Source organism: Malaclemys terrapin, chromosome 23 (genome assembly GCF_027887155.1).
Source record: "Malaclemys terrapin pileata isolate rMalTer1 chromosome 23, rMalTer1.hap1, whole genome shotgun sequence".
NCBI lineage: Eukaryota > Metazoa > Chordata > Testudines > Emydidae > Malaclemys > Malaclemys terrapin.
The window spans coordinates 1,559,535-1,581,864 of NC_071527.1; the positions used below are offsets into that span (position 1 = coordinate 1,559,535).

Consider the following 22,330-nt stretch of genomic DNA (forward strand, 5'->3'; position numbering starts at 1 on the left):
GGGGCCCCCACGCTGGACCCCCCCACCAGCTACTTACTGATGACGCCCTGAGCGAAGGTGGGTGGGTTGGGGCGGGTCTGAGATGGGTCGCTGCCACTTCGCTCCTAGGAGAGACGGAGAGTGTTTATGATGATGTGCGCCTCCCCCACCCACACAGGTTATTCCCCCCTCCCCCCGGTGCCACACGCTGTCCCCTGCCCGCCCCAGCCCAACACGCTGCCCCTCACACGGACACCTCCCCCTTGCAGCCTCCATGGCCGTCCAGACGTCCGTGACTCATCGCACCCACGAGCCCTGGCCCGGCGGAGGAGACGCCTTGGTGCTGGGTATTTGCTGGGCAAGGCAGCGTGGGGGCTCCCCGGGGCAGACAGCCACGTGCTCACCTGTCCGCTCCCAGCTGGGACGTGGTTCTGCATTTCGGCCGCAGCCGTGGCCCCCGAGAGCCGCTGAGCCAGCAGGGACACCTGTTGCCTTTGGAACCAAACCGAGAGAGAATGAGCCAGGAACCACTCCTGCCCTGCCCTCAGCTGCCTGCCCGCCCCCCTCCCACGCGTGCTCCCCCCTTACCTGTTCATCCCAGGGGCCACCCCAATGCTTCCCTGAGCCATCACCTTCTTGATGCCCTTCAGTGCCACCATCTTCGCCTTGGCGATGGGGTCCATGATGTCCTCGGCCGCAAACTTATCCAGGTCTGCGAGGAGAGAGAGTGTCAGCCAGAGCCCACTGCAGGGCTCCCACCAAGCCGGGCCAGCTGCTTCCCCATGGCTAACGCCCACCAGGCTCCCAGCCTGCAGGAGGAACGGCCACCCCCCTGTGTGGGAGTCTCAGTGCTCCCAACCCAGAGGGGTGGTGCAGCTAACAACAGACGTAGCTAGAGGGTGCCAGCTGCCAGAATCCATGCTTGGCGGGCTGTCATGTTGTTGACTTGAACTGGGACCGTATAGAACATGGTTGCAAGCAAGGTCCTGTAGTGGCACCAAATCTCATATAAAGGGGGTCAAATGAGGTGTCTAAGACAAGGTTATGGTTGGCTGGTTATGATTATGCTGTCTATGTGTGTGTATCAATTTCGTAGTTGAAGTTATGAATATTGGCTCTATACTGTCTGTATTTCAAACTTATGCTGTGCTTCTGGGAAACATCCCAGACAAACTGGTGTTAGCTCTGCCTAGCCTGCTTGATGGCCCATTAAGGACCATCAGCTACAACTGACCCATTGAGAGAAGGCAAATACGCTCTGTAACTCAGCAAAGTATGCAGAGACTCGCCCATGTGACTCCAGACTCCATTTTGCTGTAATTTTCCACAGTAAGGACAAAGAGGTGTTCTTACACCTGGAAAAGACTATAAAAGGCTGATGCCTCATTTCCATCTTGTCTTCAATCCTGCTTCTTACCTCTGGAGGGACTTTGCTACAAACTGAAGCTCTGAACAAAGGACTGATGACCCATCCCAGATGGGGATGTATTCCAGAGACTCGATTTTGAACCTGCAGTTTATTCTATCACTGCTACAAGCCTGAACCAAGAACCTTGCCATTACTGTATGTAATTGATTCCATTTAATCAATTCTAGCTCTCATCTGTATCTTTTTCCTTTTATGAATAAACCTTTAGATTCTAAAGGATTGGCAACAGCGTGACTTGTGGGTAAAATCTGATTTGTATATTGACCTGGTCTAGGGCTTGGTCCTATGGGATCAGGAGAACTTTTCTCTTTTACTGGGGTATTGGTTTTCAGAACCATTTGTCCCCATGACGAGTGGCACTGGTGGTGATACTGGGAAACTGGAGTGTCTAAGGGAATTGCTTGTGTGACTTGTGGTTAGCCAGTGGGGTGAGACCAAAGTCCTCTTTGTCTGGCTGGTTTGGTTTGCCTTAGAGGTGGAAAACCCCCAGCCTTGGGCTGTAACTGCCCTGTTTTAAGTGATTTGTCCTGAATTGGCACTCTCAGATGGGTCCTGCCAGAACTGCATCGTTACGGGCCCAGGCGGGGATGGAGCTGCTCCCCACGGCTCGAGCGGGCAGTTGGCACAGGCCCCATCCATGCTCATGTGGGGGGCAGGGAACAGGACGACTCCCCAGCAGTCTGGCACTTACCCCCGTGCAAGCTGTGGAGAGGTGCTCACCCCAAGCACGCCCCACCCAGGTTGGACAGGGTCACCCCTCAGCTTCCCACTCTCGTTCAGTCCTTGGCCAGTCAGCTGTGGTCGCCCAGTGCCAAGGGGATGCTCCTCCGAGACACGCTCCCTTCAAACGGCTTTCCCCAGCTGCGGGGCCAGATCCGAACCCAGGACCGCAAGATGTGCCATCCTCTCGCCCCCGCTGGCACCTACCTGTGTCGGGGAAGAAGCTGTTGGCCAATTGCTGCTGTTGCTGCTGCATGACGAGCTGCTGGGGTTTCATGCCCATGGGGGTCGGCTGCACCCCAGGTATCTTCTGCACCAGCTGCTGGTTTGGCTGTGGGGTCAGCGCCGGCTGGACGCCGTGCTGGGCCGCGAGGACGTGGGGCTGGGGCTGGGGCTGCGCCATCGCCATGTGTGGGGCCAGCACCTGGCCCTGCTGGGGTCCCACCACCCGCTGCTGCTGCGTCATTAGCTGTTGGGTGGGCACCAGGTTCTGCTGCCTGGCGATGAGGCCCAGCTGCAGCTGTTGCTGGGGCCCCACCAGGCGGGGAGCCTGCCCGTCCGGGGGCTGGGCCGGCCCTGCAGGGTGAGCCAGTACGGAGTGCTGCTGCTGCACAGTCTGGAGGTGCTGGGCACCCCCCGGCAGGTGGGCCGACATCTGCTGCTTCTTCTGCAGCTCCTTCTTCTCGTGCTCCAGCAGGTCCTCGATGAGCAGGGGCAGCTCGCTGGCCACCAGGGAGCTCTCCATCTTCTCCAGGTCATCAGCCTGCGAGTGCTGGGCGTTGGCCAGGCCCAAGGCCCCTCCACCCAGCTCCAGCAGGGCAGGGCTCTGGCCGGGTGCCAGCCCGCGGCCCGGGGCGGCGTAGGGGCCCTTGTCTGAGCCAGAGGTGGCAGCTTGGCCGTTGTTAGGGAAGGGGGCTGTGACGAGCCGCACGGGCCCCGTTCCGGCACTCAGCAGGTTCTGGCCAGACTTGAGGGTCAGGCCTAGGGAGGCAGCCATTTTCTCGGCCCCCTGGAGGGCCTCTGACTTGACGGGGACCGGGAGGCGGTCAGAGGCGCCAGTGTTGAACTGACAGGGGGATGTCTTCAGGCAGCCTTCCTCCAGCTTGGGCTGGACGCTGGACGGCAGGGAGGCCGGCTTGGCTTCCAGGATGCTGGCCTGGGCCTTGAAGGTTGGGTGGGGAGCCGGTGCCGTGCTGGAGGGGCAGGGGGTGGGCGGCAGCCCCTCCCTGGGGGGTGCCAGCTCCTTGGGCTCCCCGGGGCCCTTGGGGCAGGGCCCAGCCGGCTCCCTCTTGAGCAGGGCCTCGCGCTCGGCCTTCTCGTTGGCTGACTCCACCAGGCGCAGGTGCTCATTGAAGATGTCCTTCTTGTCGCCTGTGTCCAGCTCGGGGTCGGTGTAGGCCAGCAGGTCGAACTCATCGCCGTTCAGCAGGTCGTCCAGGTGGGGGTCGTTGGTCTCCAGGTTGTCCAGGTTGCCCAGGTCGTCGTCCCCCTTGGCCACGTCCGGGTCCAGGCTCAGGTTGGCCAGGTCGTCGTCCTCCAGGTCCTTGTGGGAGTCGAAGTCGTCGTCCAGGTCAGGCTCCACCGGCACCTCGCACGGGAGCCGCCCACCCTCCAGCGCCAAGTGGCTCTTGCTGGGAACTGGAGCCGGGACCGGAGCCAGCGGGGGCTCCATGGCGGGGCTGTCCTTGGGGCCGTCGGGACGCAGGCCGGAGCCGGAGGATGACAGAGGGCGGGGTGGGCCATGCTGCAGTTCCAGGCCGCTGGGAGGCGGGGGCACCGGAGGGCCGCTTTTGGGGGGAGGCTGGTGGCTCCGCTCAGCCCCCTGCGGGGAAGTAGCGGAGGGCGGCAGAGGGGCCGGCAGCTTCTGGGGCTGCAGGACTGGGGCTGGCAGAGGCATGACGGAGGCACGCAGGGCCTGGCTGGAGCTCTCGTCGCCGGGCAGGAAGAAGCGTGGTCTGGCTGGGGGGCCCTGCTGGGCAAAGGGGGAGCCCATGCCCCCGGCTGCCCCCTTCTGGGCGTTGTGCCGCAGCTCAATGAATTGGGCCCCCACGGCGCCGGGCGAGGACGGGATCTGCTCGGCAGGGCCCGCCATGCGCCCAGCCAGGCCCCCCAGCGCCGGCCGGCTGAGCTCATGGCCAGGCGGCTGCTGGAAGCGGGCAGGGCCGGGGAGCCGCACGGCCGCCGCCTGCTGCTGCTGCCACATCTGCTGCTGCTGTGGTGAGGGCCCCTGGAACATGCCGCGTGGGAAGAAGGTCTGGGGGGCTCCCACCGACGGCCTGCAACAGACAGGGAGGGTCAGGGAGCAGCCCCTGCCTCGGGCGTCCCGGGAGGTGCAGCTCCTGGCCAGCACAGGGTGCCAGTGCCACCGTCCGCCGAGGGCAGAGCCATAGCCAAGGAGCTCGCTTGCTCGCCCCCCCCAGGGGAAGGTCAGCAGCAGCTGGGGGTTTTGGAAGGGGACACGGGCTGGCCACGCCCCAGCATAGTGTCGCCCCACTGAGGGGCTCCTGTTGGACAGGCTCAATCCCCACCGGACCTGCCGACAGCTTCCCCCGCCCACATCTGATGTCAGGGGATGGGGACTCAGCGGCGGCACCCTGCCAGCCGGGACCTCCCAGCCCCCCACCCCCACAGTAGGGGAGCGAGGCTCGGTGACTAGCTGGGCCAGGGGGTGGGGGTGGGAGGCTGGGAACGAGGATTCCTGGGTTCTATTCCCAGCTCTGTCACAAACTTGCTGAGTAACAGTGGGCCTCAGTTTCCCCATGTGTAGCTGAAGGCGGGGTCTGATGGGTAAGTGAAGTGCCCTGTGAGTGCAGAAGGCCTAGAGCACCGCTCGCCTCCAGCAGCCTGGGGGGACACGCACCTGCCATTGAGGTCCATGGCGGAGGGTGTGGCAGCGGGAGGCGGGCGGGAAAGCCGTTCGTCCGGTGCGAAGGCCGCGGGCACCATGGCTGGCCCGGAGAGTTTGCTGCTGCCGGGGGCTGCGGGCAGATTCCCAAGGGCGCTCTTGTCCTGGGAAGGAAGGAAGGAAGGAGAGTGACTCCCCCTGTGCCCAGACTCCTGCAGACCACACCCTCGCCTGCGCCCTCCCACTCCAGTTATGGGGGATCCGGACTCTCCTCCTGACCCCAGCCTGGGCTCAACCTCTTCTGCAGCAGGCGACTGGGAGCTCTAACTACTGCACCTCGCTGCCCTTGTTCGGGACTAGCCCCAGCCCCATCCAAATCTCCCACGCGCTTTATCTGGTAACCCCCTGCAGCAGGAGCTCCCCGGATCTGTGCCCCCAGGCCCCGGCCCTCTGTCCCATTCACAGAGGGGCCCTCGCGGGAGGGCGGGGCTTGTCTAAGCGCTGTTCGTCAAGGGCTGCGATGACCAATGTGCAGAGCCAGCTCCGACCGCCCTTGGGGCGGCCCATACGGCTACGGAGGGGTTTGGCCCCAGCCCCACCTGTGCTGGCTGGTAGGGTGCCAGGCCCCGGAGCTGCTCGAAGGCCTGGCTGCTGGCTTCGGCGCTCCACGCTGCCGGGGAGGAGCTGGTGGCGGCGGCCGCGCTCTCCTTCTCCTGCCGCAGATTGTTTCTCTGGATTTGTTGGCGGATGAGGAGCTCGCGGAGTCTCTGGCGCTGGGAGAGGAGGGATGCACCATTACAGCAGGGCCCAGGCTGCACCCTGGGAAATCACCGCCCTACCCCGAGCATCTGGGGGATGGAGCAGGGACAGGGCACCCATGGCAGCTTGGAGACTCTCTGCCCAAGTGGACTAGACTGACGCAGGTGGGAGGGGAAACTGAGGCACAGGGAGGGCGAAAGCCTTGCCCAAGTCATCCAGCAGAGCCGGGAACAGAACCCAGGTATCCCAAGCCCCAGGCCATGCAAGTACAGGAGACTGGAGGGCAAAGAGCCATTTCCCTGGCTCCAGCTCTCCTTTGTATCCTCTAGGACGTCAGGGTGTCCCTTGGCTCAGCCCCCACCCGCACGCCCGCGTCCCGTGCCTGGCTCTGGGAGGGCAGTGGGGTGCAGTGGTTAGAGCAGTCCCAGACAGCATCCCCAAGGGCTGTGGAGAAAGCGGAGTGCTCACCTGCCTCTGCTTCTCCAGCTCCGACTGGCTGATGCTGCTGACGGCGCCCTCCTGGCCGACTGGCAGTTCGGGCAGCTCCCGGCTGGGGAGAGCAGAGATCCCCGACACCACCTCGTCCCGCTTGTCAGCTGGCGGCGCCATCCCGGCTCGGGGCAGGTAGGTCAGGGAGCCGTCCTGCTGCTGCTGGGGGTGGGGCGGCTGCTGCGGCAGCACCGAGGGGGGCCGCAGGGGAGAGAGGCTGTAGGTCTCAGCAGGGCAGTTGCCAGGCCCCAGGGGGCTACCGGCCTGGTGGAAGCCGGGCGAGGAGGCATAGTTGGCGCTTTGGGGCTTGCCCATGGGCTGGCTAGAGGCAAAATGGCTGTTCATCCCGTGGGGTTGGTGGGAGGGGGAACCCTTGAGGGGCTCCGAGACAGCTGAGGGGAAGGTGAACCGCATCTGGGCCTGGGCGCCAGCGAAGACGCTGGCTCCAGGGGAGCGGGCGAAGGGGGGCTGCTGGCTCCCCGGCCCCTTGGAGTGAGGGTCACTGGGCTGGGCTGGAGGGAAGCCACCGCCAGCTGGGGGATTGTGGGAGATTGGGATCGATTTGAAGCCGGAGTCGGGCATTTGGGGCCGTGGGGGCTTGTGCAGGGGGGCAAAAGGGTCCCGGGACTGGGGGCGCGAGGGGGGTCTGGAGTAGGGGTCGGGTGACTGGAAGCGAGGGGTGACGGGTGACTGGCAGCAAGCCTCATTGGAGAGTGGCCGGGGGGTAAGAGGGGACTGGGAGCTAGACTGGGACTGCGGGCTGGCGGGGACGCGGGAGAAGGGGTCGGAAGGCAAGGACCTGGGGGGCAGGGCGCAGCAGCTGTCGGGGGGCTGTGGCCGGGGCGTCAGGGGAGGCTGGGCATAGGGGTCAGAGTAGCAGGACACGGAGGGCGACTGCCTGTAGAGGTCGGGGTGGCTGGGAGGTGAGGGGGCCAGAGCCTGGGGGTGGGGATGCGCCAGCCCTGGGCTCTGTGGCTCTACCTGAGAGACCCGTGGGGTCAGGGGGGCTTTGAACACGTCGGCTGCCTTCAGCTCGGCAGAGGAGAGGTGGGACGGGGAGTCAGCGTAGCCCATGGCGGCCATGTAGCCAGGAGAACACACTCCCGGGCCCCCTTCCTCCTTCTTCACCTGCAGCCCCCCAGCCTCCAGGCTCCTCTTCTGCTCCCCAAAGGGAGGGGGCGAGAGCAGGGGCTCGGGGGGCCTGGCCCCGGGGCTCCCTGGCACTGACAGGTTGTCCAGAGAGCCACTGAGGCAGCGTGGTTTCAGGAAGGGGTCTGGGGTGGAGGGCTGGTGCCGGGGGGTCCCGGGGGAGGTGGGGTGGAACTCTGGAGGCTGGGGGCCCAGGGCCGGCCGGGGAGTGGGCAGGAGCTGCTGCTGTTGTGTGGGGAAGGGCTGGAAGGCAGCTCCGGCTGTGGGGCTCTGACCCAGGGGCGAGGGGAAGCGGGGCTCCAGCGGGTAGCTGTAGGGGTCGTGCGAAGGCACTTGGGCTGGGGACTGGGAAGGAAGCTTGAGGAAGACCTCGCTGGACTCAGCCGCTGCTTCGGCGCCAGCAGGGGACTTCAGGAACCCGTCTGCGGAGCCGGGCAGGGCCACCGGGCTGTTGATGTAGACGGGCTGCCCCGCAGCACCCGGCAGCGCCCCCGGCTGGGGTGGGATCCTCAGGTGCAGTGAGGGTCTCTCAGGCTTGCGCAGCACCTCCCCTTTGGTCTGCTTGTTGATCTGGCTCTCGGCCTGCTGCAGAGACAGCGCGGGATGGGGGTCAGCGCCAGGGGAGCCCAAGACGGCATCGGGTCCCCCCCCCCCCCCCCCAAACACACCCCACCTTGGGCTGTGGAGGGGGGCTTGGGGCAGGGAAGGGAGGATCCGGCAGAGTCAGAGGAGGGGCCAGTTGCTCCAGTTCCTCCCTGGCCCAGTCTGGGTCCCTGAGAGGCCCAGCCGCTCTGCCAGGCAGGCCTCGGGAAGGAAGGCCAGAGAGGGGCCCCACAAGGCTACTGCCCGTGTCCTGAGCACGCTCCCCCGGCACGTACCTTCTGCACCTTGTTGATGCGATGAGCCGCCCGGTTATCTTTGGCCTTTTGCTGCACAAAAAACAAATCAATTCTCAGAGCGAGGCTGAGAGATCCCCCGCGAGCAGGTCGCGCTCGCCGGCCACAGCCCCCAGCAGGGAGCGGGTCCGCCCAGGAGACTCACCAAGTAGGGGGCTTTGTCCGGGGCTGGGACCTTTCTCCAGAGCTTCATGATCTGTTTGCAGCGGCTGGACCAGTCTGGGAGGGGGACAGAGACTGATGTTACGATCGCCCCCAAATCACCAGCTGGCGTTTCTGGAGCATCTGGGGTTTACGTCCCAAGCCCCAGCCAGGTCAGGGCAGGTGGGGGCCATCCCCCCAGCCTGGGCTCCCCAAGATGCACGAGCAGGGGCTTCATGCAGCTAATGGAGCTCACGCCAGAGAGCTCTATGGGTAAAGAACTTCTGAGCCAACGCAGAAATTTCTTGCCAAGAGGACTATGGGTAAGGAACTTCTCCACCAATAGGAGAAAGTGCTCAGTGCCCTCATACCAGAGAGGACTATGGGTAAGAGCCAAGAGGTCAAGACAAGCTGGTAACGGAGCACCCCTCCCTCCCCCAGGGGGCACCCAGAGGGGCGAGAGCAGCTGCCTACCTGGGTAATCCTGCTTGAGGCTGGGGAAGTTCATGTTGGCATAGAGGACGGGTGAGATGGTGGACAGTTCGCCCAGCTCCTCGTCCTTCTCCCAGCGCTGTAGGCTCCGCTGGTTGTAGGAGAGCCCATCCCCCTCACCCTCCGTGGTCGGGGTGGTGGGCGTGGAGGGGGTGGTGGCAGCCGAGCTGCTGGCCCAGGGGCTCTCGGGCTCGCAGTGGTCTGGGCTGAAGAAGCCGCTTCTCTCCCTGCACCGGGGAAAAAGCACATGGCTTGAGTCACCAGGGCTGTGGGCAAAGCCCAGGGCACATGCCAGCTGGGACAGATTCCAGCCCCTGGATTGAAGTAGCAGCAGCCCCCAGCTCCTTAGGGACCCACGTTCACCCCATCTCCTGAAGGACCCCGTGCCCTGCCCCTCCCAAGAGCACCAGCACTGCCCGCCTGGCACGCACCAACATACCTGTTATCGAGGAACGGGGACTGGCAGACTCCTGAGTAGGACTCCATGGGGACAGCGGAGGAGAGCGAGCCCAGAGAAACACTCCCTGTGAGGGAAGGCAAACCGTGTAGCAGAAAGCTGCAGTGTGAGTCAGAGCCGGCCCCCCCAATCCCCAACACCCCCTCCCACCTGCCCCCATGGGGCTCCTAGAGCCAAGCCAGGTGAATGCCTAGCTCCTAAAGAGTCCTAACACCACTCTCCTCCCCCCCAGGAATCACCCTATTTATTGCACATGGGGAAACTAAGGCACGAGAGGGGTGACCTGCCCACAGATCACATGGCACATCTATGCAGGAAAGAGAACCCAGGAGTCGGGTCCCCCAATGCTGTCCTCCAGCCCCTAGATGGTGCTGCCTCTGCTCAAACTAGGCTCCACAGCAAAGGGCTGGAGATGGGATCATACGCCCAGGTTTGCTCTCCTGTGTCCTGGCAGGAGTAACAGACAGCGCCCCCTGCTGGCCCTCCCTTTCGCAACCGGCCCCAGAGCGCAGCCCTTTCACACCAGGAGCTTTTGGAGGGGGGCTGTAATTTATCAGCCACCCTCGCCACGCAGGGGATAGACAGGTCACCTTGCAGGAAGGGCCTCTGGGAGAGCTGCGCTCGGTTGGGGTCTCGCCCTCCCATGCCGGCCTCCATCCCTGCCGCCACGCAGTTCAGTTGCTGCTCCCGCTCGGCAGAGCCCAGCACATCCTTGAAGAGCTGCTGGATGTCTTTGCTCTCCATCTTGGGCAATTCTGGGGGCGGAGGAAGATCACCGTGAGCACAGGGCTGTGGAGCTGCACGGCCTTATGCCCCATGTGCGGATCCACCCCGTCCCATTCTCACCACCTGCCGGGGCGAAACCGAGGTACAAGACTTCCCCCACACTGCACGTCAGGAGTCCTGACTCTCGGTCCCCCTAGCCTAACTACTAGACCCCACCCCCTCCGAGAGCCCTTCTGAAGCAGATCAAAAAGCACCCGGTGCAGGCTGAGAAAACAGTCTCACCACCATCCCCTGCTTGGTCGGCAGCTGTTCTGTGCGACAAGCTCCGGGGACTGGTCTCCTCGGATCACCAGGGGCTTCAGCAGAGGGGAGCAAAGGGATCCCTCACAGGACTGAACCACTAGCCTGGGCAAGCCCCTTGCCTTGGGAATAGCCCATGTCACCCTCTGGGGGAGATGGCACCAGGCTGGCAAGACCCGTTTTGGGCTCCAGTACATGTTTGCTGGGGCCCCACCCCCTCCCATTTCACCCCAGTGACAGACACTTGGGAGGCCCCCTCAGCTTGGGGCCCTGGTTCAACTGTCCCCTTTCCACCCTTCTCGCCAGCCCTGGCTGGCACCCGCATAGAACCAAGGGAGGTGTGAGGGGTGTCGGGCGGCCTGACCTTCTGTGGGGATCTTGTCAAGGTCGGAGCTCAGGGCACCCTCGCCGGGCGTCGCCGGCTTCTCGCTGTCCCCAGGATCCGGAGAACCTTTCGGCTCCTCTGCCCCTGGGAAACAAACACACACGCCACCACATCACCTCAGCTCAGCACCCGCGGCCAGGGGTGTGCCGCTGGATATCTTCCTGCCCCACACCCCACACAGCCCCCCATACAATGGGGGCAGACATGCCATGGGGATGCCAGGGCCGTGACCCCCACCCCATCAGGGGCGGGCGTGCCAGGGCTGTGACCCCCACCCCCACCCCGTCAGGGGCAGGGGTGCCTGGGCTGTGGATGACCCCCCTCCCCCCCCAGTAACTGGGAGCCCCCGCCTTCAGAACCCTCCCCCCCGAAATGAATAAGAACTGAGGGTGATGTTCTAGGCTACATCTCTATGGCTCCGAAGGTGGGGGAATCACTCTAGGACTCCAAACCATAGAGACTCCAGAGTCCTCCAGGACTGACCATAGACGCACCTTGCCTAGTAATAGCCCACAGCCATAGAGATGTAGCTAGAGTGGCACAGCTCTATGGCCACGGGCTGGTTGGAGACTACACTCTAGGCAGGATCTCTATGGTCAGGGGAGTTGGTCAACAAGATGGGGAGCTCCAGGCTGGTTGAGGTTATACAAATAAGGTCATGCATATTCAGATATTCAAATAAGAGGGTCACTATTTGCATAACCTTTTCAACTCTCTGTACCAGCCTGCCATAGTGCTGAGTCCCATCCCCACAGGGAACACCCCCCAGCCACGGCCCGGACACCAGCCCCCCCCCCACAGCCCCTGCTCCCCACCCGCGGGCCAGCCCGGTGGGAGGTGCTCACCTGGGTCCTCAGCCTTCGCTTCCGCCCCTTTCGGGTCCTCCTCTTGGGCCACCAGGGCGCTGCTGTCCATGCTGTCGTCCCCTGGGGGGGGGGGGGGGGTCACAGGAGGGGGACGCTGAGCCAGCACACGGCCCCTCCCTCCCGTGACGCCAGCCCCTTGGCTCCTGGCACTACCCACCCCAAGGGATGGCGCTTCCTACACAACCCAGGTGACCATGCCCAGCCCCTCAGATCCCTCACCACCAAGCCAAGTCCCACCAGCCAGCCCTGCCCCCTGCCAGCCTCCACCCAGAAACCAAGGACATCTCTGCAGCCCCCTTACCTTTCAGATGGGCAGGGGTCTCCTTCCCATCTCCAGGCACCCTCTGGAGTGTTCCGGGCACCCCAGGGTCCACCCTGGGTCTGGGAGCACCCTGGCCAAAGGGGGGGCAGGCAGCTCCATCCCCCACACCCCCTGCGGCCAGCAGGGCCTTCCGGCTCAGGTCCATGAGCGCCTTCCCGAAGAACGCTTCCTGCCGAAGGAGTGGGGAAGGGGATGGGAGGGAGCCAGGGGACATGTACCAGAGTTAACAGAGGAGCCAGACCCCTTCCCCACTCTCCCCTCCCCCTCCGCCCCCAGCAGCGGGAGCTGGCACGCCCCTGTCCTGCCGCAGCCGGGCTTACCTGGAGGTAGGCAGGGAACATATCCTCCAACTTGCTCTTCTTCCTGCCTCGGCGTTTCTTCTTCTCGTCCCCCTCCGTGGCGCCCTGCTCTGCAGCGCCCTCCGCTGGGATCTCCGCCGGCGCCCCTGTGAACAGCAGCTGCTGTTACTTCCGCCCTCCTCAGGAGCCCGGAGACATGGGGCCCTCCTGGAACAAGCCAAGCCTTGGGCGGGGGCTTCCCCATCGCCTCCCCGCCCCCCTCCAGGAGATCCCCAGAACTAAAGCGGGGGGGGGAGGGAGGGGGGTGTTCTGTCCCAGCTATACCCCGTGACACAGAGGTTAATGCCAGAGGGCCAGGCGCTGCTTGGGCGCACGTGACTCCTACCGTCCTCCGGGTGCCCCTCGGCGCTCAGCACCTCGCGACATGCCTCCACCAGTGCTGCCGAGCCCTTCTTCAGCCGTGTATGGGACTTCCGCTGCCGCACCATGAACCCACCGATCCCTGGGGGGGGGGGGGGAAGAAAAGAGGAGCGGTGGGCAGTTACAGGGGGAGGCCTCTGCTTGGCCGGGGTGGTTTCACTCCACAAAGGCCAGGGCACCCTCTGGCTCCCGCTCTGATGGGCTAGGTCCGGCGGGACGGCTCCGTCAGCCACCACTGACGAGGCTCAGAAGAGCCCAGCCGAGTAGCCATCCCCAGCCATGGATCAGCACAGGAGCACTCACCTGGGCGGTAGGGCTTCCGCTTCCTCTTCTTGCACTCCTCCGAATCCTCCAGCCCCTTCCCCGAGTCCACGTCGGCCCCTCCGTCCCGGTCGGGGCTGGCGGCAGCTTCCAGCTTGATCTCACACTCCATGTGCTCCACGCCCACTGTGCACGGGAGGGGAGGGGACGAGACGTTAGAGCAGGACTCCCCCCATGCCCCCAGCCCCACTGCGGCGGAGGGAAAGTCAACTGATGATCCAGACTCCCTGAACCTCCCACCCCCAGCCCCACACATCGCTAGCCAAGCTGCGCCCCTTCTCCCCATGACACTGCCCCTGGAGGACCCGGTTCAGCCCATCAGTGAGAGAGGGGGCCCCCCGGGTACTCCTCTCTCTGGTGCATCCTTCCCCCCACCAGCCGTGGGCCCCTGAAAGCCAGCAGCCACCCAGTTGGGCCCAGCAACAGCTTCCCCCCACCCCACCCCACGCAGTTCTTCCCGCCCTCTCACACCTGCACCCGTCCCCAGCGCACATGCCCCCCAGTGCTAGAGGCTCCCAGCTGCAGCCAGCTCCTCTGGACACAGCGTAGGGCCCACCCATCACAGCGCCAACACCCTCGGCCACTGAGCAGAGACCTGCCGTCCCAGGCACTGCCAGAGCTCTCGGTTCGGTGGGTTCCTGGGTGCTGACCAGGCCTGGCAACGAACCCAGGCATCCTGGCCCCTCTCCGAGCACAGTCAGGGAGCAGCCCAAGCAGCAGGCACCAGCACACCCGCGTACCGCGCCAGCCGGCGGTGGGGAGCGGGGGCCACGTGAGGGGAGCGCACCTTCACCCTTCAGCAGGTCGTCCCCGTCCAGATCCCCGTCCTTCTTCTCGTCCGTGCCCAGGGGGTCGCCCCCCTCCAGGCCTCCCTCCCCATTCAGGGTGCCCAGCCGGGTCTTGCGCTGCCTGCGCTTGTGCAGGGGGGACATGGACAGGTTGCGCAGCACGGCCATGCCCGTCTCCGTCAGCCACACGCCTTCGAAGCGGAAATACTGGGGCTCTGCGGGGGGGAAGGAGGGAGGGCCAGAGTTAGGAGCGCACACTCTCCAAGCTGGCCTAGTTGCCAGGGTGCTGGACCAGGAGTCAGGATGCCTGGGTTCTATTCCCGGCTCTGCACTGACCCACTGGGAGACCTCAGGCCAGTCCCTGTGCCTCTCTGTGCCTTTCATCTCGCCCGTTCAGACTGTGAGCTCTTCAAGGCAAGAGACTCCTTGTCCCCCTGCTCCATCTACTGGATTCCACAACACTCCCACGAGCCGGGAACGGAACCCAGGAGTCCTGGCTCCATCCCTAACCACTAGACCCCACTCTTCTCCCTGAGCCGGGAACGGAACCCAGGAGTCCTGGCTCCAGCCCTAACCGCTACACCCCACTCTTCTCCCTGAGCCGGGAACGGAACCCAGGAGTCCTGGCTCCCAGCCCTAACCGCTACACCCCACTCTTCTCCCTGAGCCGGGAACGGAACCCAGGAGTCCTGGCCTCTGCAGCACACCCCTCCCTGGGAAGAAGGTGACACAGCCCTGGCAGGGCTCAGCCCTTCCATGGCAGCTTCTGCCTTCCAGCTGGGAGAGGGACAGACCCTCCTGTGCCCGCCGGGCTGAGGGCCCGGTTCAGCCAGGGGCCCTTCAAGGGGACAGGGCACGGGGCACGTGCTGGAACCCCCCAGTGGGGCAGTGAGTGCAGCTCGATCACACAGGCTGGAGAGTGGGTCCCCTTCCCCACATGCTTACCCGGCTCCTTGATCTTCACTGGGATAATCTCTGGGGGGGCCACTGGAACTGGGGAGGAAAACACACAGCGGTGAGTCCCCATGGCTCCCTGGCCCACTCCCCCCGCCCAGTCCCTCAGCCCCCCCCCCAGCCGCCCCAAGCACCTGCCTCCCGGCGCAGGGACCTACCGACTGGCTTGACCACGTAGGGCTGGCAGGAGCTGCAGTCGAAGCCCTCGTCTGCTGCCTGTTCCACCTCCTCCTCCGTGAAGAGATTGTTGCACACAGCATGGAGCCACCTGGGGGGACAGGGATGGGTAAGGGACGGGGCCCGGATCCTCCCCGTGGGGACAGGCGCTTGGCTCAGGAATTCCCTTCGATGCAGGAAGTCGGATCCGCTGGACTGGGCCAGGACGTCAGAGCTCTGCTGCTCCTGGAGGCACTCCCACATTAACCCCGAGCACCCCAGGGAAGCCTCCCAGCGCCCTGTGCTTGGGACATCACTCTGTCGAGGGGGCCCAGCCCCAAACAGGGAGCTTTTCAGGGACTAGCAACTCTGGTGTCTCGGCTGGACCCCCCTACGGCAAGGTCAGGGCCCCAAGCACAGCCCCATGTGTCCCCCCTAGGCAGAACCCTGCTCCGGATCTTACACACCTTTCTGACCCTAACATTTCCAGAGACCTTTCCAAAAAAAACCAAACGACCCACCCAAGAGTCTGCAGAGAGCCTGAAACAATAGCTCCTGGAGGCATGAACTGACCTGACTCCTCACAAAGGCTGTTGACTCTGAAACTTAATGGTGCCACGGGTGGCCTATGGAGCAGTGAAGGTGTGTGCCAGTGCGGATTAGATCGAACCCAACAGCCCAAGGAGCAGGGATTAGGAGGGCTGTGTTGTTCATTTGCATATTTCACTGGGAGCTGTCCCAGAATTCCCAGAGGCTGCTCCCAGATCCAGGGACCAGCCAGTGTTTAGGCCCAGACTGCATGAAGCAAGGGGGCTTGGCGCGGGCTCCGGGGGGCAAACACCGGCTGGGGTGCCAGACCCCCTGGGAGATGCCATGGCAGCCGTGTGCAGCCCCATGGCTAGCTCCCTCCCACACACACACCTCCCCCAGGCAGAAAGGGGGCTGGGCCTCACCGGTCGCAGTGCCTGCACTGGATGAGCAGGTCGTCCTCCACGTACTTCACCCGGCAGACGGGGCAGGTGACAAGGCTGGCGCAGGGGGCGCAGTGCGTGTAGTTGTTCTGCCACTCACAGTGGAATCCAGGGGAACCCGCCCCGCACTGCACGCAGCACACGCACCTACCAGAGAGACGGGTCAGCAGCAGCACCACTTCATCCCCTCCATGCCCCCTGGCCCATGCCTCCAACAGCCCCCCACACACTGCACCCCTCCGCCGGCCTGCCCCTTCCTTCCCTTCCCCCCCCTCCCCGAGAACCCCCCAGCCACTGCCCATCTCATGCCGCACTGCACCCCCGCCGGCCTGCCCGCCTCCCCCTCATCCCCCCCCCCCCCCATCTCATGCCGCACTGCACGCCCACCTCAGGCCCCATTGCATGCAGAGAGAGATGGATCAAGTCGGGGGTCAGAAGAGGCTCCCCCCACCCTTGGCAAGCCCCACGGCATCGCTGCTGCCCAACAGGCTCCCCCCCTCGCTCAGCTGGGTCGGGGCCCCGGCACTCACCACTTGCACTTCCAGCCGCCCTTGGGCACCGTGTGCAGCGGTGGGTCCAGGCAGTAGGTGTGGTAGCTGATGTCGCAGTCGTCGCAAAGCAACAGGCGCGAGGGGTCCGAGGCCTTTCCGCACACCTCGCAGACGATGCACTCCACGCAGCGCCAGCCCTTCAGCAGCATCACCTTGGTGATCTGGGGAGCACAGCGGGGCTGGCACGGTGAGGGAGCAGGCAGGGGAGCCCCGCCCCCCGCAGGGCTGGCACCGGGAGGGGAACCCCGCCCCCCACAGGGCTGGCACCGGGAGGGGGAGGATCAATGGGCACAGAGGTCACACCCCTGACCAGGACACCAGACCCAGCTCAGAGCACTTCTGCTGGGGCAGAGAGGAAGGCGTGTCCAAGGCCCAGGCACGCAGCCTACGGGACCTGCCCTAGGGCCCCCAGCCCCAAGCTGGAAGGGGCCCAGCAGCACTGGGGCCCATGTGAAATGGCAGCTGACGGGAGAACCCGGGTGCAGGGGGAAAGCTGCTCCCAAAGGTGCACCAGGGCAGGGGGCCCAGACTGCGGCTTGGGGGATCCAGTGCCTCCCACTCCGCCTTACCTTGCTGTTGACGCAGTAGGGGTGGTAGCACTGGGAGCACTGGGAACAGGCCAGCAGGTGCCCCTCCGCCCCGCGCCCGAAGCTGCCGCACACCACGCACATGTCCTGTCGGGGAGAGACAGATGTCGGGGGGCTGGGCAGAGACACAGAGTCCCCCGGCCGAGCCCGGAACCCAGCTCCCCCGCTCCTCCCCCCCCCAGGCCGAGCCCTGAACCTGGCTCCTCTGCTCCCCAGAACCCCCCTCCTTCCCCGTGAGGCCCATCTGCTCCCCCACCTGCATGAGGACGAACTTGTCCGTGTTGGAGAAAAGCACCACGGTGTTCTGCATGGTGTCATCCTCCTCCTCGTCATCCTCCTTGCTGGGGGAGCTGTCGATATCCGCTAGCTGGGGGAGCGGGCGAGACAGGGCGAACACGTCACCGACGGAGCAGGCACGGACCCCCACACCAAGCCGGGCACCCCAGGGCAATGCTCAGTGCCAATCCGGCCAGCTGAGCCAGAGATGGAAGCACCAGGTTCCCCCTGCAAGGCTGGGGAGGGGCCTGGCTTAGACACTGGGGGAGAAGGATGTGCTGCAGCACCCCCCAGCCCACAAGGGGAAAGTCCCTGTCCTCCCTCTCTCCCCACCCTAGAGCTCATCAAACCCAGAGCCCCCTGGAGGCATGTCCCCCCCCAAGCCAGCCAGTCTTCCCGGCCTGGGATCTGAGCCGGCACCCCCTAGAGGGTAGAGGGCCCCCCATACCCACCAATCCCACCAACTGCCCAATGGAGAGATGCTACCAATTCTGGTTTGAGCCACTGGGGGTTGGGGGGTCAGAGCCCATCAGTACAAGGCTCCTAGGGGTCACTCACCAACCCCAATGCTCCAGATACCGGTAGTGGCCTGGGCCCGCCACAGATCCCACCCTGGGGAGCGAGGGGACCCACAGCAGCCGCTTCCAAGGGCCGGGGGGGGGGGAGGCAACGCAGGGACGCAGAACCCCCCCCCAGCCCAGCCTTACCGCGAGGGTCTCAATGGACGAGGTGGTCGACTTCAGCCGAGCTCGGCCCCGGCCCCGGGCCCCCTGGGTCCCGCCTCGGGGGCGCCTCCTCCCCGGGAAGCTGCTGCTGCGACCCTAGGGCCGAGGGGAGGGGGGGGTTACAGCAACACCCGGGCTTCCCAGAGCCAGGGGACCTGCTCCAGCCAGAACGGCCCCCTGCCCACTCCAGGGGCACCAGGAGATGGCACAGCCCCCGGGACTCGTGGGCGGGCCGGGACCCATAGGGGCTACCCCTCTTCCCCCTTGTCTCCACCCGGCACCTCAGCAAAACGGCCAGCAGGGGATGGCACTGACAGCTGGGGGGGGGTGCAGGGAACAGCCTGACTCAGCTTGGCAGGGGGTGGCGCACAGCTTGTGGTGAAGGGTTGCCCAGAGCCAGGCCCGATCCCAGCAGGGACAGCGAGAGAGCCCCCATCCTGGTGCCCCCGCCACGCCCTGTACCCACGCCCCCCCTTGCCTGCCCGTGCCCCAGTCCCCCCTTACCTGTTTGACGCGGGAGCGCCCCGGCGAGCTGCGCCGACGCCCTTTCTCCCCCTCGCCCTTGGCCCCAGCGCCTGGCTCGAAGAGCAGCGAGTCGTCCGTCTCGGCCAGCGAGTCGGTGCAGTGGGGCAGGGAGCCGGCGTCGTCCTTCTGCAGGCTGTCAGTGGAGGTCATGCCCAGCTCCATGGAGAGCGAGCCCCCGCCCTCGGGGTCCGGAGAGCCCAGCAGGGGCTCCGAGCCGGGAAAGCTGCTCCTGGTGTCGCCCTGGCTCAGGTTGGAGATCTCGTTGACAATGTCTGACTTGATGAGGGTGGGACGGGGCCGCAGGATGGGGGGCTCGGGGCCCACTTCCTCCCCACGCTCCAGCAGCTTCCCGCCCGTCCCATACACCTCCATCGGGGTGGCTGGGCCCAGCTCCTCGGGCTCCAGCAGCATGGGGGACCCCTTAGGCTCGCTGGTGAAGCTGACCGGGGTCTGGCTGGACTCAGGGTCCCCCCGGCCCCGGCTCTCCTCCAGCCCGTCCTCACTCAGTGGGGGAGAGCCCCTCCCCCCGGCCCCTGCCTGCTCCAGCCCAGCAGCAGTCTCCTCCTCTTCCTCCCCCGCCAAGCCTGGGAACGGCCCCAGGGCCACAGCTGGGGTGGGCTGGGCGCCATCCTCCGCAGGGCTGGCCAGGGACCCCGCCTCGCCCCCTGCCGTGTCCATCCCCTCCTCCTCCCCACACTCCATCGCTTCCCTGGGCTGCGGGGGGCCCAGCTGGGGAGCAGGGGAGCCCGGCAGGGGGGCTGCGGGGGGCGTCTCTGTCCGGGGTGGGGAGGCGGCAGCAGGCGCCTTCTCCATGGGGGGCTGGGGGCTGCCCGCAGGCTCCAGCAGGGCCGCAGTGATGGCAGGGGGCCCCGCTGGCTGCTCGGGGGCCGGTTCCTCTTTGGCATCCGGTGGCCGCTCCTCAGGGCAGGCGGGCGATGTGGCAACGGGGGGGTCTGGGGAGAGAATCAAGGGCGACGGTCACTCTCGTGGGGGTGCAGAGCCCCCAGCGGGTTAATAGCGCCCTACTTCATTGGTCGGCTCGGAGCCTCCCAAGCAGAGGGCCCATCTCCCAGAATGGCAGAGCTCGCAGACCCACCCCCAGGGGGGTTCATGGGGCACCCCCTCACCTGGGGGGGCTGGGGGCGGGGCTGGTGGTTCAGGGGTCATCTCGGGGGGTATCGGCTCTGTTGCCTCGTCCTTGGCAGGTGCTGCCGGGCCTGGCTCCTCTTCCGGCTCCTCCACCTCTGGAGCGGGACCTGGGGGACAGGACAGCTGGTTGTGGGCGGGCAGGAGGGGGAGACCCCTGCCTCGCCCACTCCCCAAATGCAGCGCCCAGCACCCGCAGGCCAAGCAGCGCCACCTAGTGCCTCCTGGCAGGCAGCGCAGGGCCACTGGGCTCTGCCTGGGCTCCCACCCCCTCCCTCAGGGATGGGGGCGCAGCCTGGGGGACACGCAAACACCCCACTTGCCCCACGTTCCCTGGGCTCTCCCAAGCTCCAGCCTCTCTGCAGGGCCACCCAGACAGAAGCAAATACGACCGCTGGCTTAAAGAAGGGGAGAAAGTGAGGCACAGGGGGAGGGACTGGCCCAAGGTCCCGCAGCAGGTCAGTGCTGGAGCTGGGAATAGACGCCAGGGCCCTTCCTCCCAGCTGTGGTGAAGAGGCTGATGGAAACTTGTGGCACCAAGGAGTCAGGGCCCCCCCAGTGCTGTGGGGCCAGCCTGGGGTGGGGCATGCGCTCACCTAGTGGTTTGGCTTCACACTCCGAGGGCACCTCTTCCTGGGGCACGGCCCCGTCCGGCTGCGGGTGCTTCTGCTGCCCTTGACACGCCAGGCAGGTGGAACCCCCTGCCATGTCGCTGCCATCCGGGGGCAAGGGCCTGGGGGGATGAGCCACATGAGGAGTGTCTGAGAGCCCCTGACCCATCCGGCCGGCCAGAGATGCTGTGAGGATCCTCCCCCCTCCCCGGGCCCCCACACTGGGGCTGCAGCTAGAACACACTCTGGACCCAAAACCACCCACCCGGTGGTGCCCACGGCCCCTCCCCTGGCACCTGCTGCACTGGGCTGAGCAGCTTATAACGGGGGGCGGGGAGGGCTATCCAGCACAGCCAGGCCCAGACCCTCCTGCCCCCCTACAGGACCCCCACGCAGTTCCAAGGGGACCCCCTTTGCAACTCACTTCTGGCAGCTCTGGCAGCGCCGCGCGGCATCGGTGCCTCCCGCCACGTTCCGGTGCCGCTGACACCCTTCACACACCGAGTAGTTCTCATACCAGTGGCACCCGGGGTCGAGCGCCGCTGGCCGTGACCCACAGTCAGAGCACACCCGGCAGTTCTGCAGGGAGACAGACAGTCAGGGGGGCAGAGAATGGGACACGGGGCCTTCCCCCTCTAGGGGGCAGTGGATCTGATCTGACCCCAAGGCAGGGGTCAGGGCTGGCTGGCTCAGTGGGGTGGGGAATGGGGCATTTCCCCTCTGGGTGGCACCCGCTCTGACCAGGCCCCAGGGCAGGAGTGGGGGACTGGCAGGCTCAGGGTCGGTGCTGTGCATGGATTTCCTCCCCTTGGATTATGGGGGAGGTGGGCCTGGGGGTCCTGGTCCCTCCCCCGGGGGCGCTGGCATCAGATGAAGCAAAGCAGGGCCAGCTCCGTGGGACGAGCTGCCAGGGCCCCGGAGCAGATGCCACCCTGGCAGTCGGCCGGGCCCGGCCTCCCCGGGGCGCCCCCTGCAGGCGATGCAGGTGTGGAGCCCACCTTGCACTTCCAGGAGTCCGTGGGAAGGCTCTCGATGGCCGGCTTCAAGCAGAACGTGTGGTAGCCCTTGTCACAGGCCTCGCACACCAGCATCATGGAGTCTGCGCCGGGCTGTCTGCAGGGAAGACGCTGCTGTCAGACAAGCCCCGGGCCCCTCACAGACTGAGCGCCGCCCCGGCCTCCCCACAGCTCTCTGGAGAGAGCAACGCTGAGGATAGAACCCAGGAGTCCGGACTCCCAGCCCCCCACCTCTAACCCACTAGACTCCCCTCCCCGAGCTGGGCATAGAACCCAGGAGTCCTGGCTCCCAGGCCCTGTCCTTGCTGTAACCCACTACACCCCACTCCTCTCAAAGAGCTGGGGATAGAACCCAGGAGTCCTGGCTCCCAGCCCACCCTCCCCAGCACCAGGAAGGCTGGTGCGGGTCACACAGGGCCCGTGCCCGGGGTTTTGCCACCTACCTGCATGTTTGGCAGACTTTGCACTCGGGACACTGCCAGCCAGAGCGCTTGCGTGGCGTGACGGGGACGTCCAGGCAGGTGCCGTGGTAGTGCAGCCCGCAGCTGGTGCAGAAGAGCAGGTCGCGCAGGTCCCCCGGCCCGTCGCAAACCATGCATCGCGAGTCCTCTGGGCGTGGGGGGCAGGGAGTCAGGGAAACAAACCCTCCTGCACCCACACTGCCCGGGATGCCCAGCCTCTCCCTCTCCCCTCAAAGCCCTGTGCCATAGACCCTGCACACCCCCTATGGCTTCCCCCTGGCTAGCAGCATCCTCAGCCCCCCCCACAACACACCCTCCCCCTCAAGGATCTCACACCACCTCACCGACATCCATCACAGCAGTGACAGATCCAGGAAGAGAACCCAGAAGTCCTGGCTCCCAGCCCCTTCCCACCCACTCTAACCACTAGACACCATTCCCCTACCTGAGTCCTGGCTCCCGGCCCCCTGCTCTAACCACTAGACCCCACTCCTCCAGCTCCTTAAGCCTCCCATTATCCCCTCCAAAACGCCACCAACCCAGTAGCAGAGGTGCCCCCAAGCAGTCC

General features: G+C 65.5%; 1 protein-coding gene across 4 annotated transcripts in view; it reads right to left on the reverse strand.

Moving 5' to 3' along the window:
* The window catches only part of KMT2D (lysine methyltransferase 2D), a 45,472-nt gene that overhangs the window by 14,805 nt on the left and 8,337 nt on the right, over positions 1-22,330 (reverse strand). Inside the window, exons 7-38 of one of the 4 annotated variants that reach the window (XM_054012409.1) lie at positions 21,745-21,910; positions 21,284-21,398; positions 20,710-20,864; positions 20,271-20,407; positions 19,656-19,784; positions 18,508-19,481; positions 17,986-18,099; positions 17,259-17,369; positions 16,985-17,089; positions 16,395-16,576; positions 15,847-16,011; positions 14,896-15,005; positions 14,729-14,776; positions 13,783-13,998; positions 12,978-13,121; positions 12,640-12,756; positions 12,276-12,400; positions 11,935-12,124; positions 11,613-11,693; positions 10,747-10,851; positions 9,947-10,111; positions 9,339-9,423; positions 8,882-9,126; positions 8,412-8,485; positions 8,249-8,299; positions 6,201-7,955; positions 5,573-5,746; positions 4,989-5,137; positions 2,336-4,404; positions 568-691; positions 384-471; positions 38-104 (exon numbers count right to left, since the gene is read on the reverse strand). In XM_054012409.1, the coding sequence (XP_053868384.1) occupies positions 38-104; positions 384-471; positions 568-691; positions 2,336-4,404; positions 4,989-5,137; positions 5,573-5,746; positions 6,201-7,955; positions 8,249-8,299; positions 8,412-8,485; positions 8,882-9,126; positions 9,339-9,423; positions 9,947-10,111; positions 10,747-10,851; positions 11,613-11,693; positions 11,935-12,124; positions 12,276-12,400; positions 12,640-12,756; positions 12,978-13,121; positions 13,783-13,998; positions 14,729-14,776; positions 14,896-15,005; positions 15,847-16,011; positions 16,395-16,576; positions 16,985-17,089; positions 17,259-17,369; positions 17,986-18,099; positions 18,508-19,481; positions 19,656-19,784; positions 20,271-20,407; positions 20,710-20,864; positions 21,284-21,398; positions 21,745-21,910 (8,535 nt within the window). Of the gene's footprint in view, positions 1-37; positions 105-383; positions 472-567; positions 692-2,335; positions 4,405-4,988; positions 5,138-5,572; positions 5,747-6,200; positions 7,956-8,248; positions 8,300-8,411; positions 8,486-8,881; positions 9,127-9,338; positions 9,424-9,946; positions 10,112-10,746; positions 10,852-11,612; positions 11,694-11,934; positions 12,125-12,275; positions 12,401-12,639; positions 12,757-12,977; positions 13,122-13,782; positions 13,999-14,728; positions 14,777-14,895; positions 15,006-15,846; positions 16,012-16,394; positions 16,577-16,984; positions 17,090-17,258; positions 17,370-17,985; positions 18,100-18,507; positions 19,482-19,655; positions 19,785-20,270; positions 20,408-20,709; positions 20,865-21,283; positions 21,399-21,744; positions 21,911-22,330 lie in introns of those variants that run through there. The other 3 variants (XM_054012406.1, XM_054012408.1, XM_054012407.1) reach the window with 3 other exon arrangements.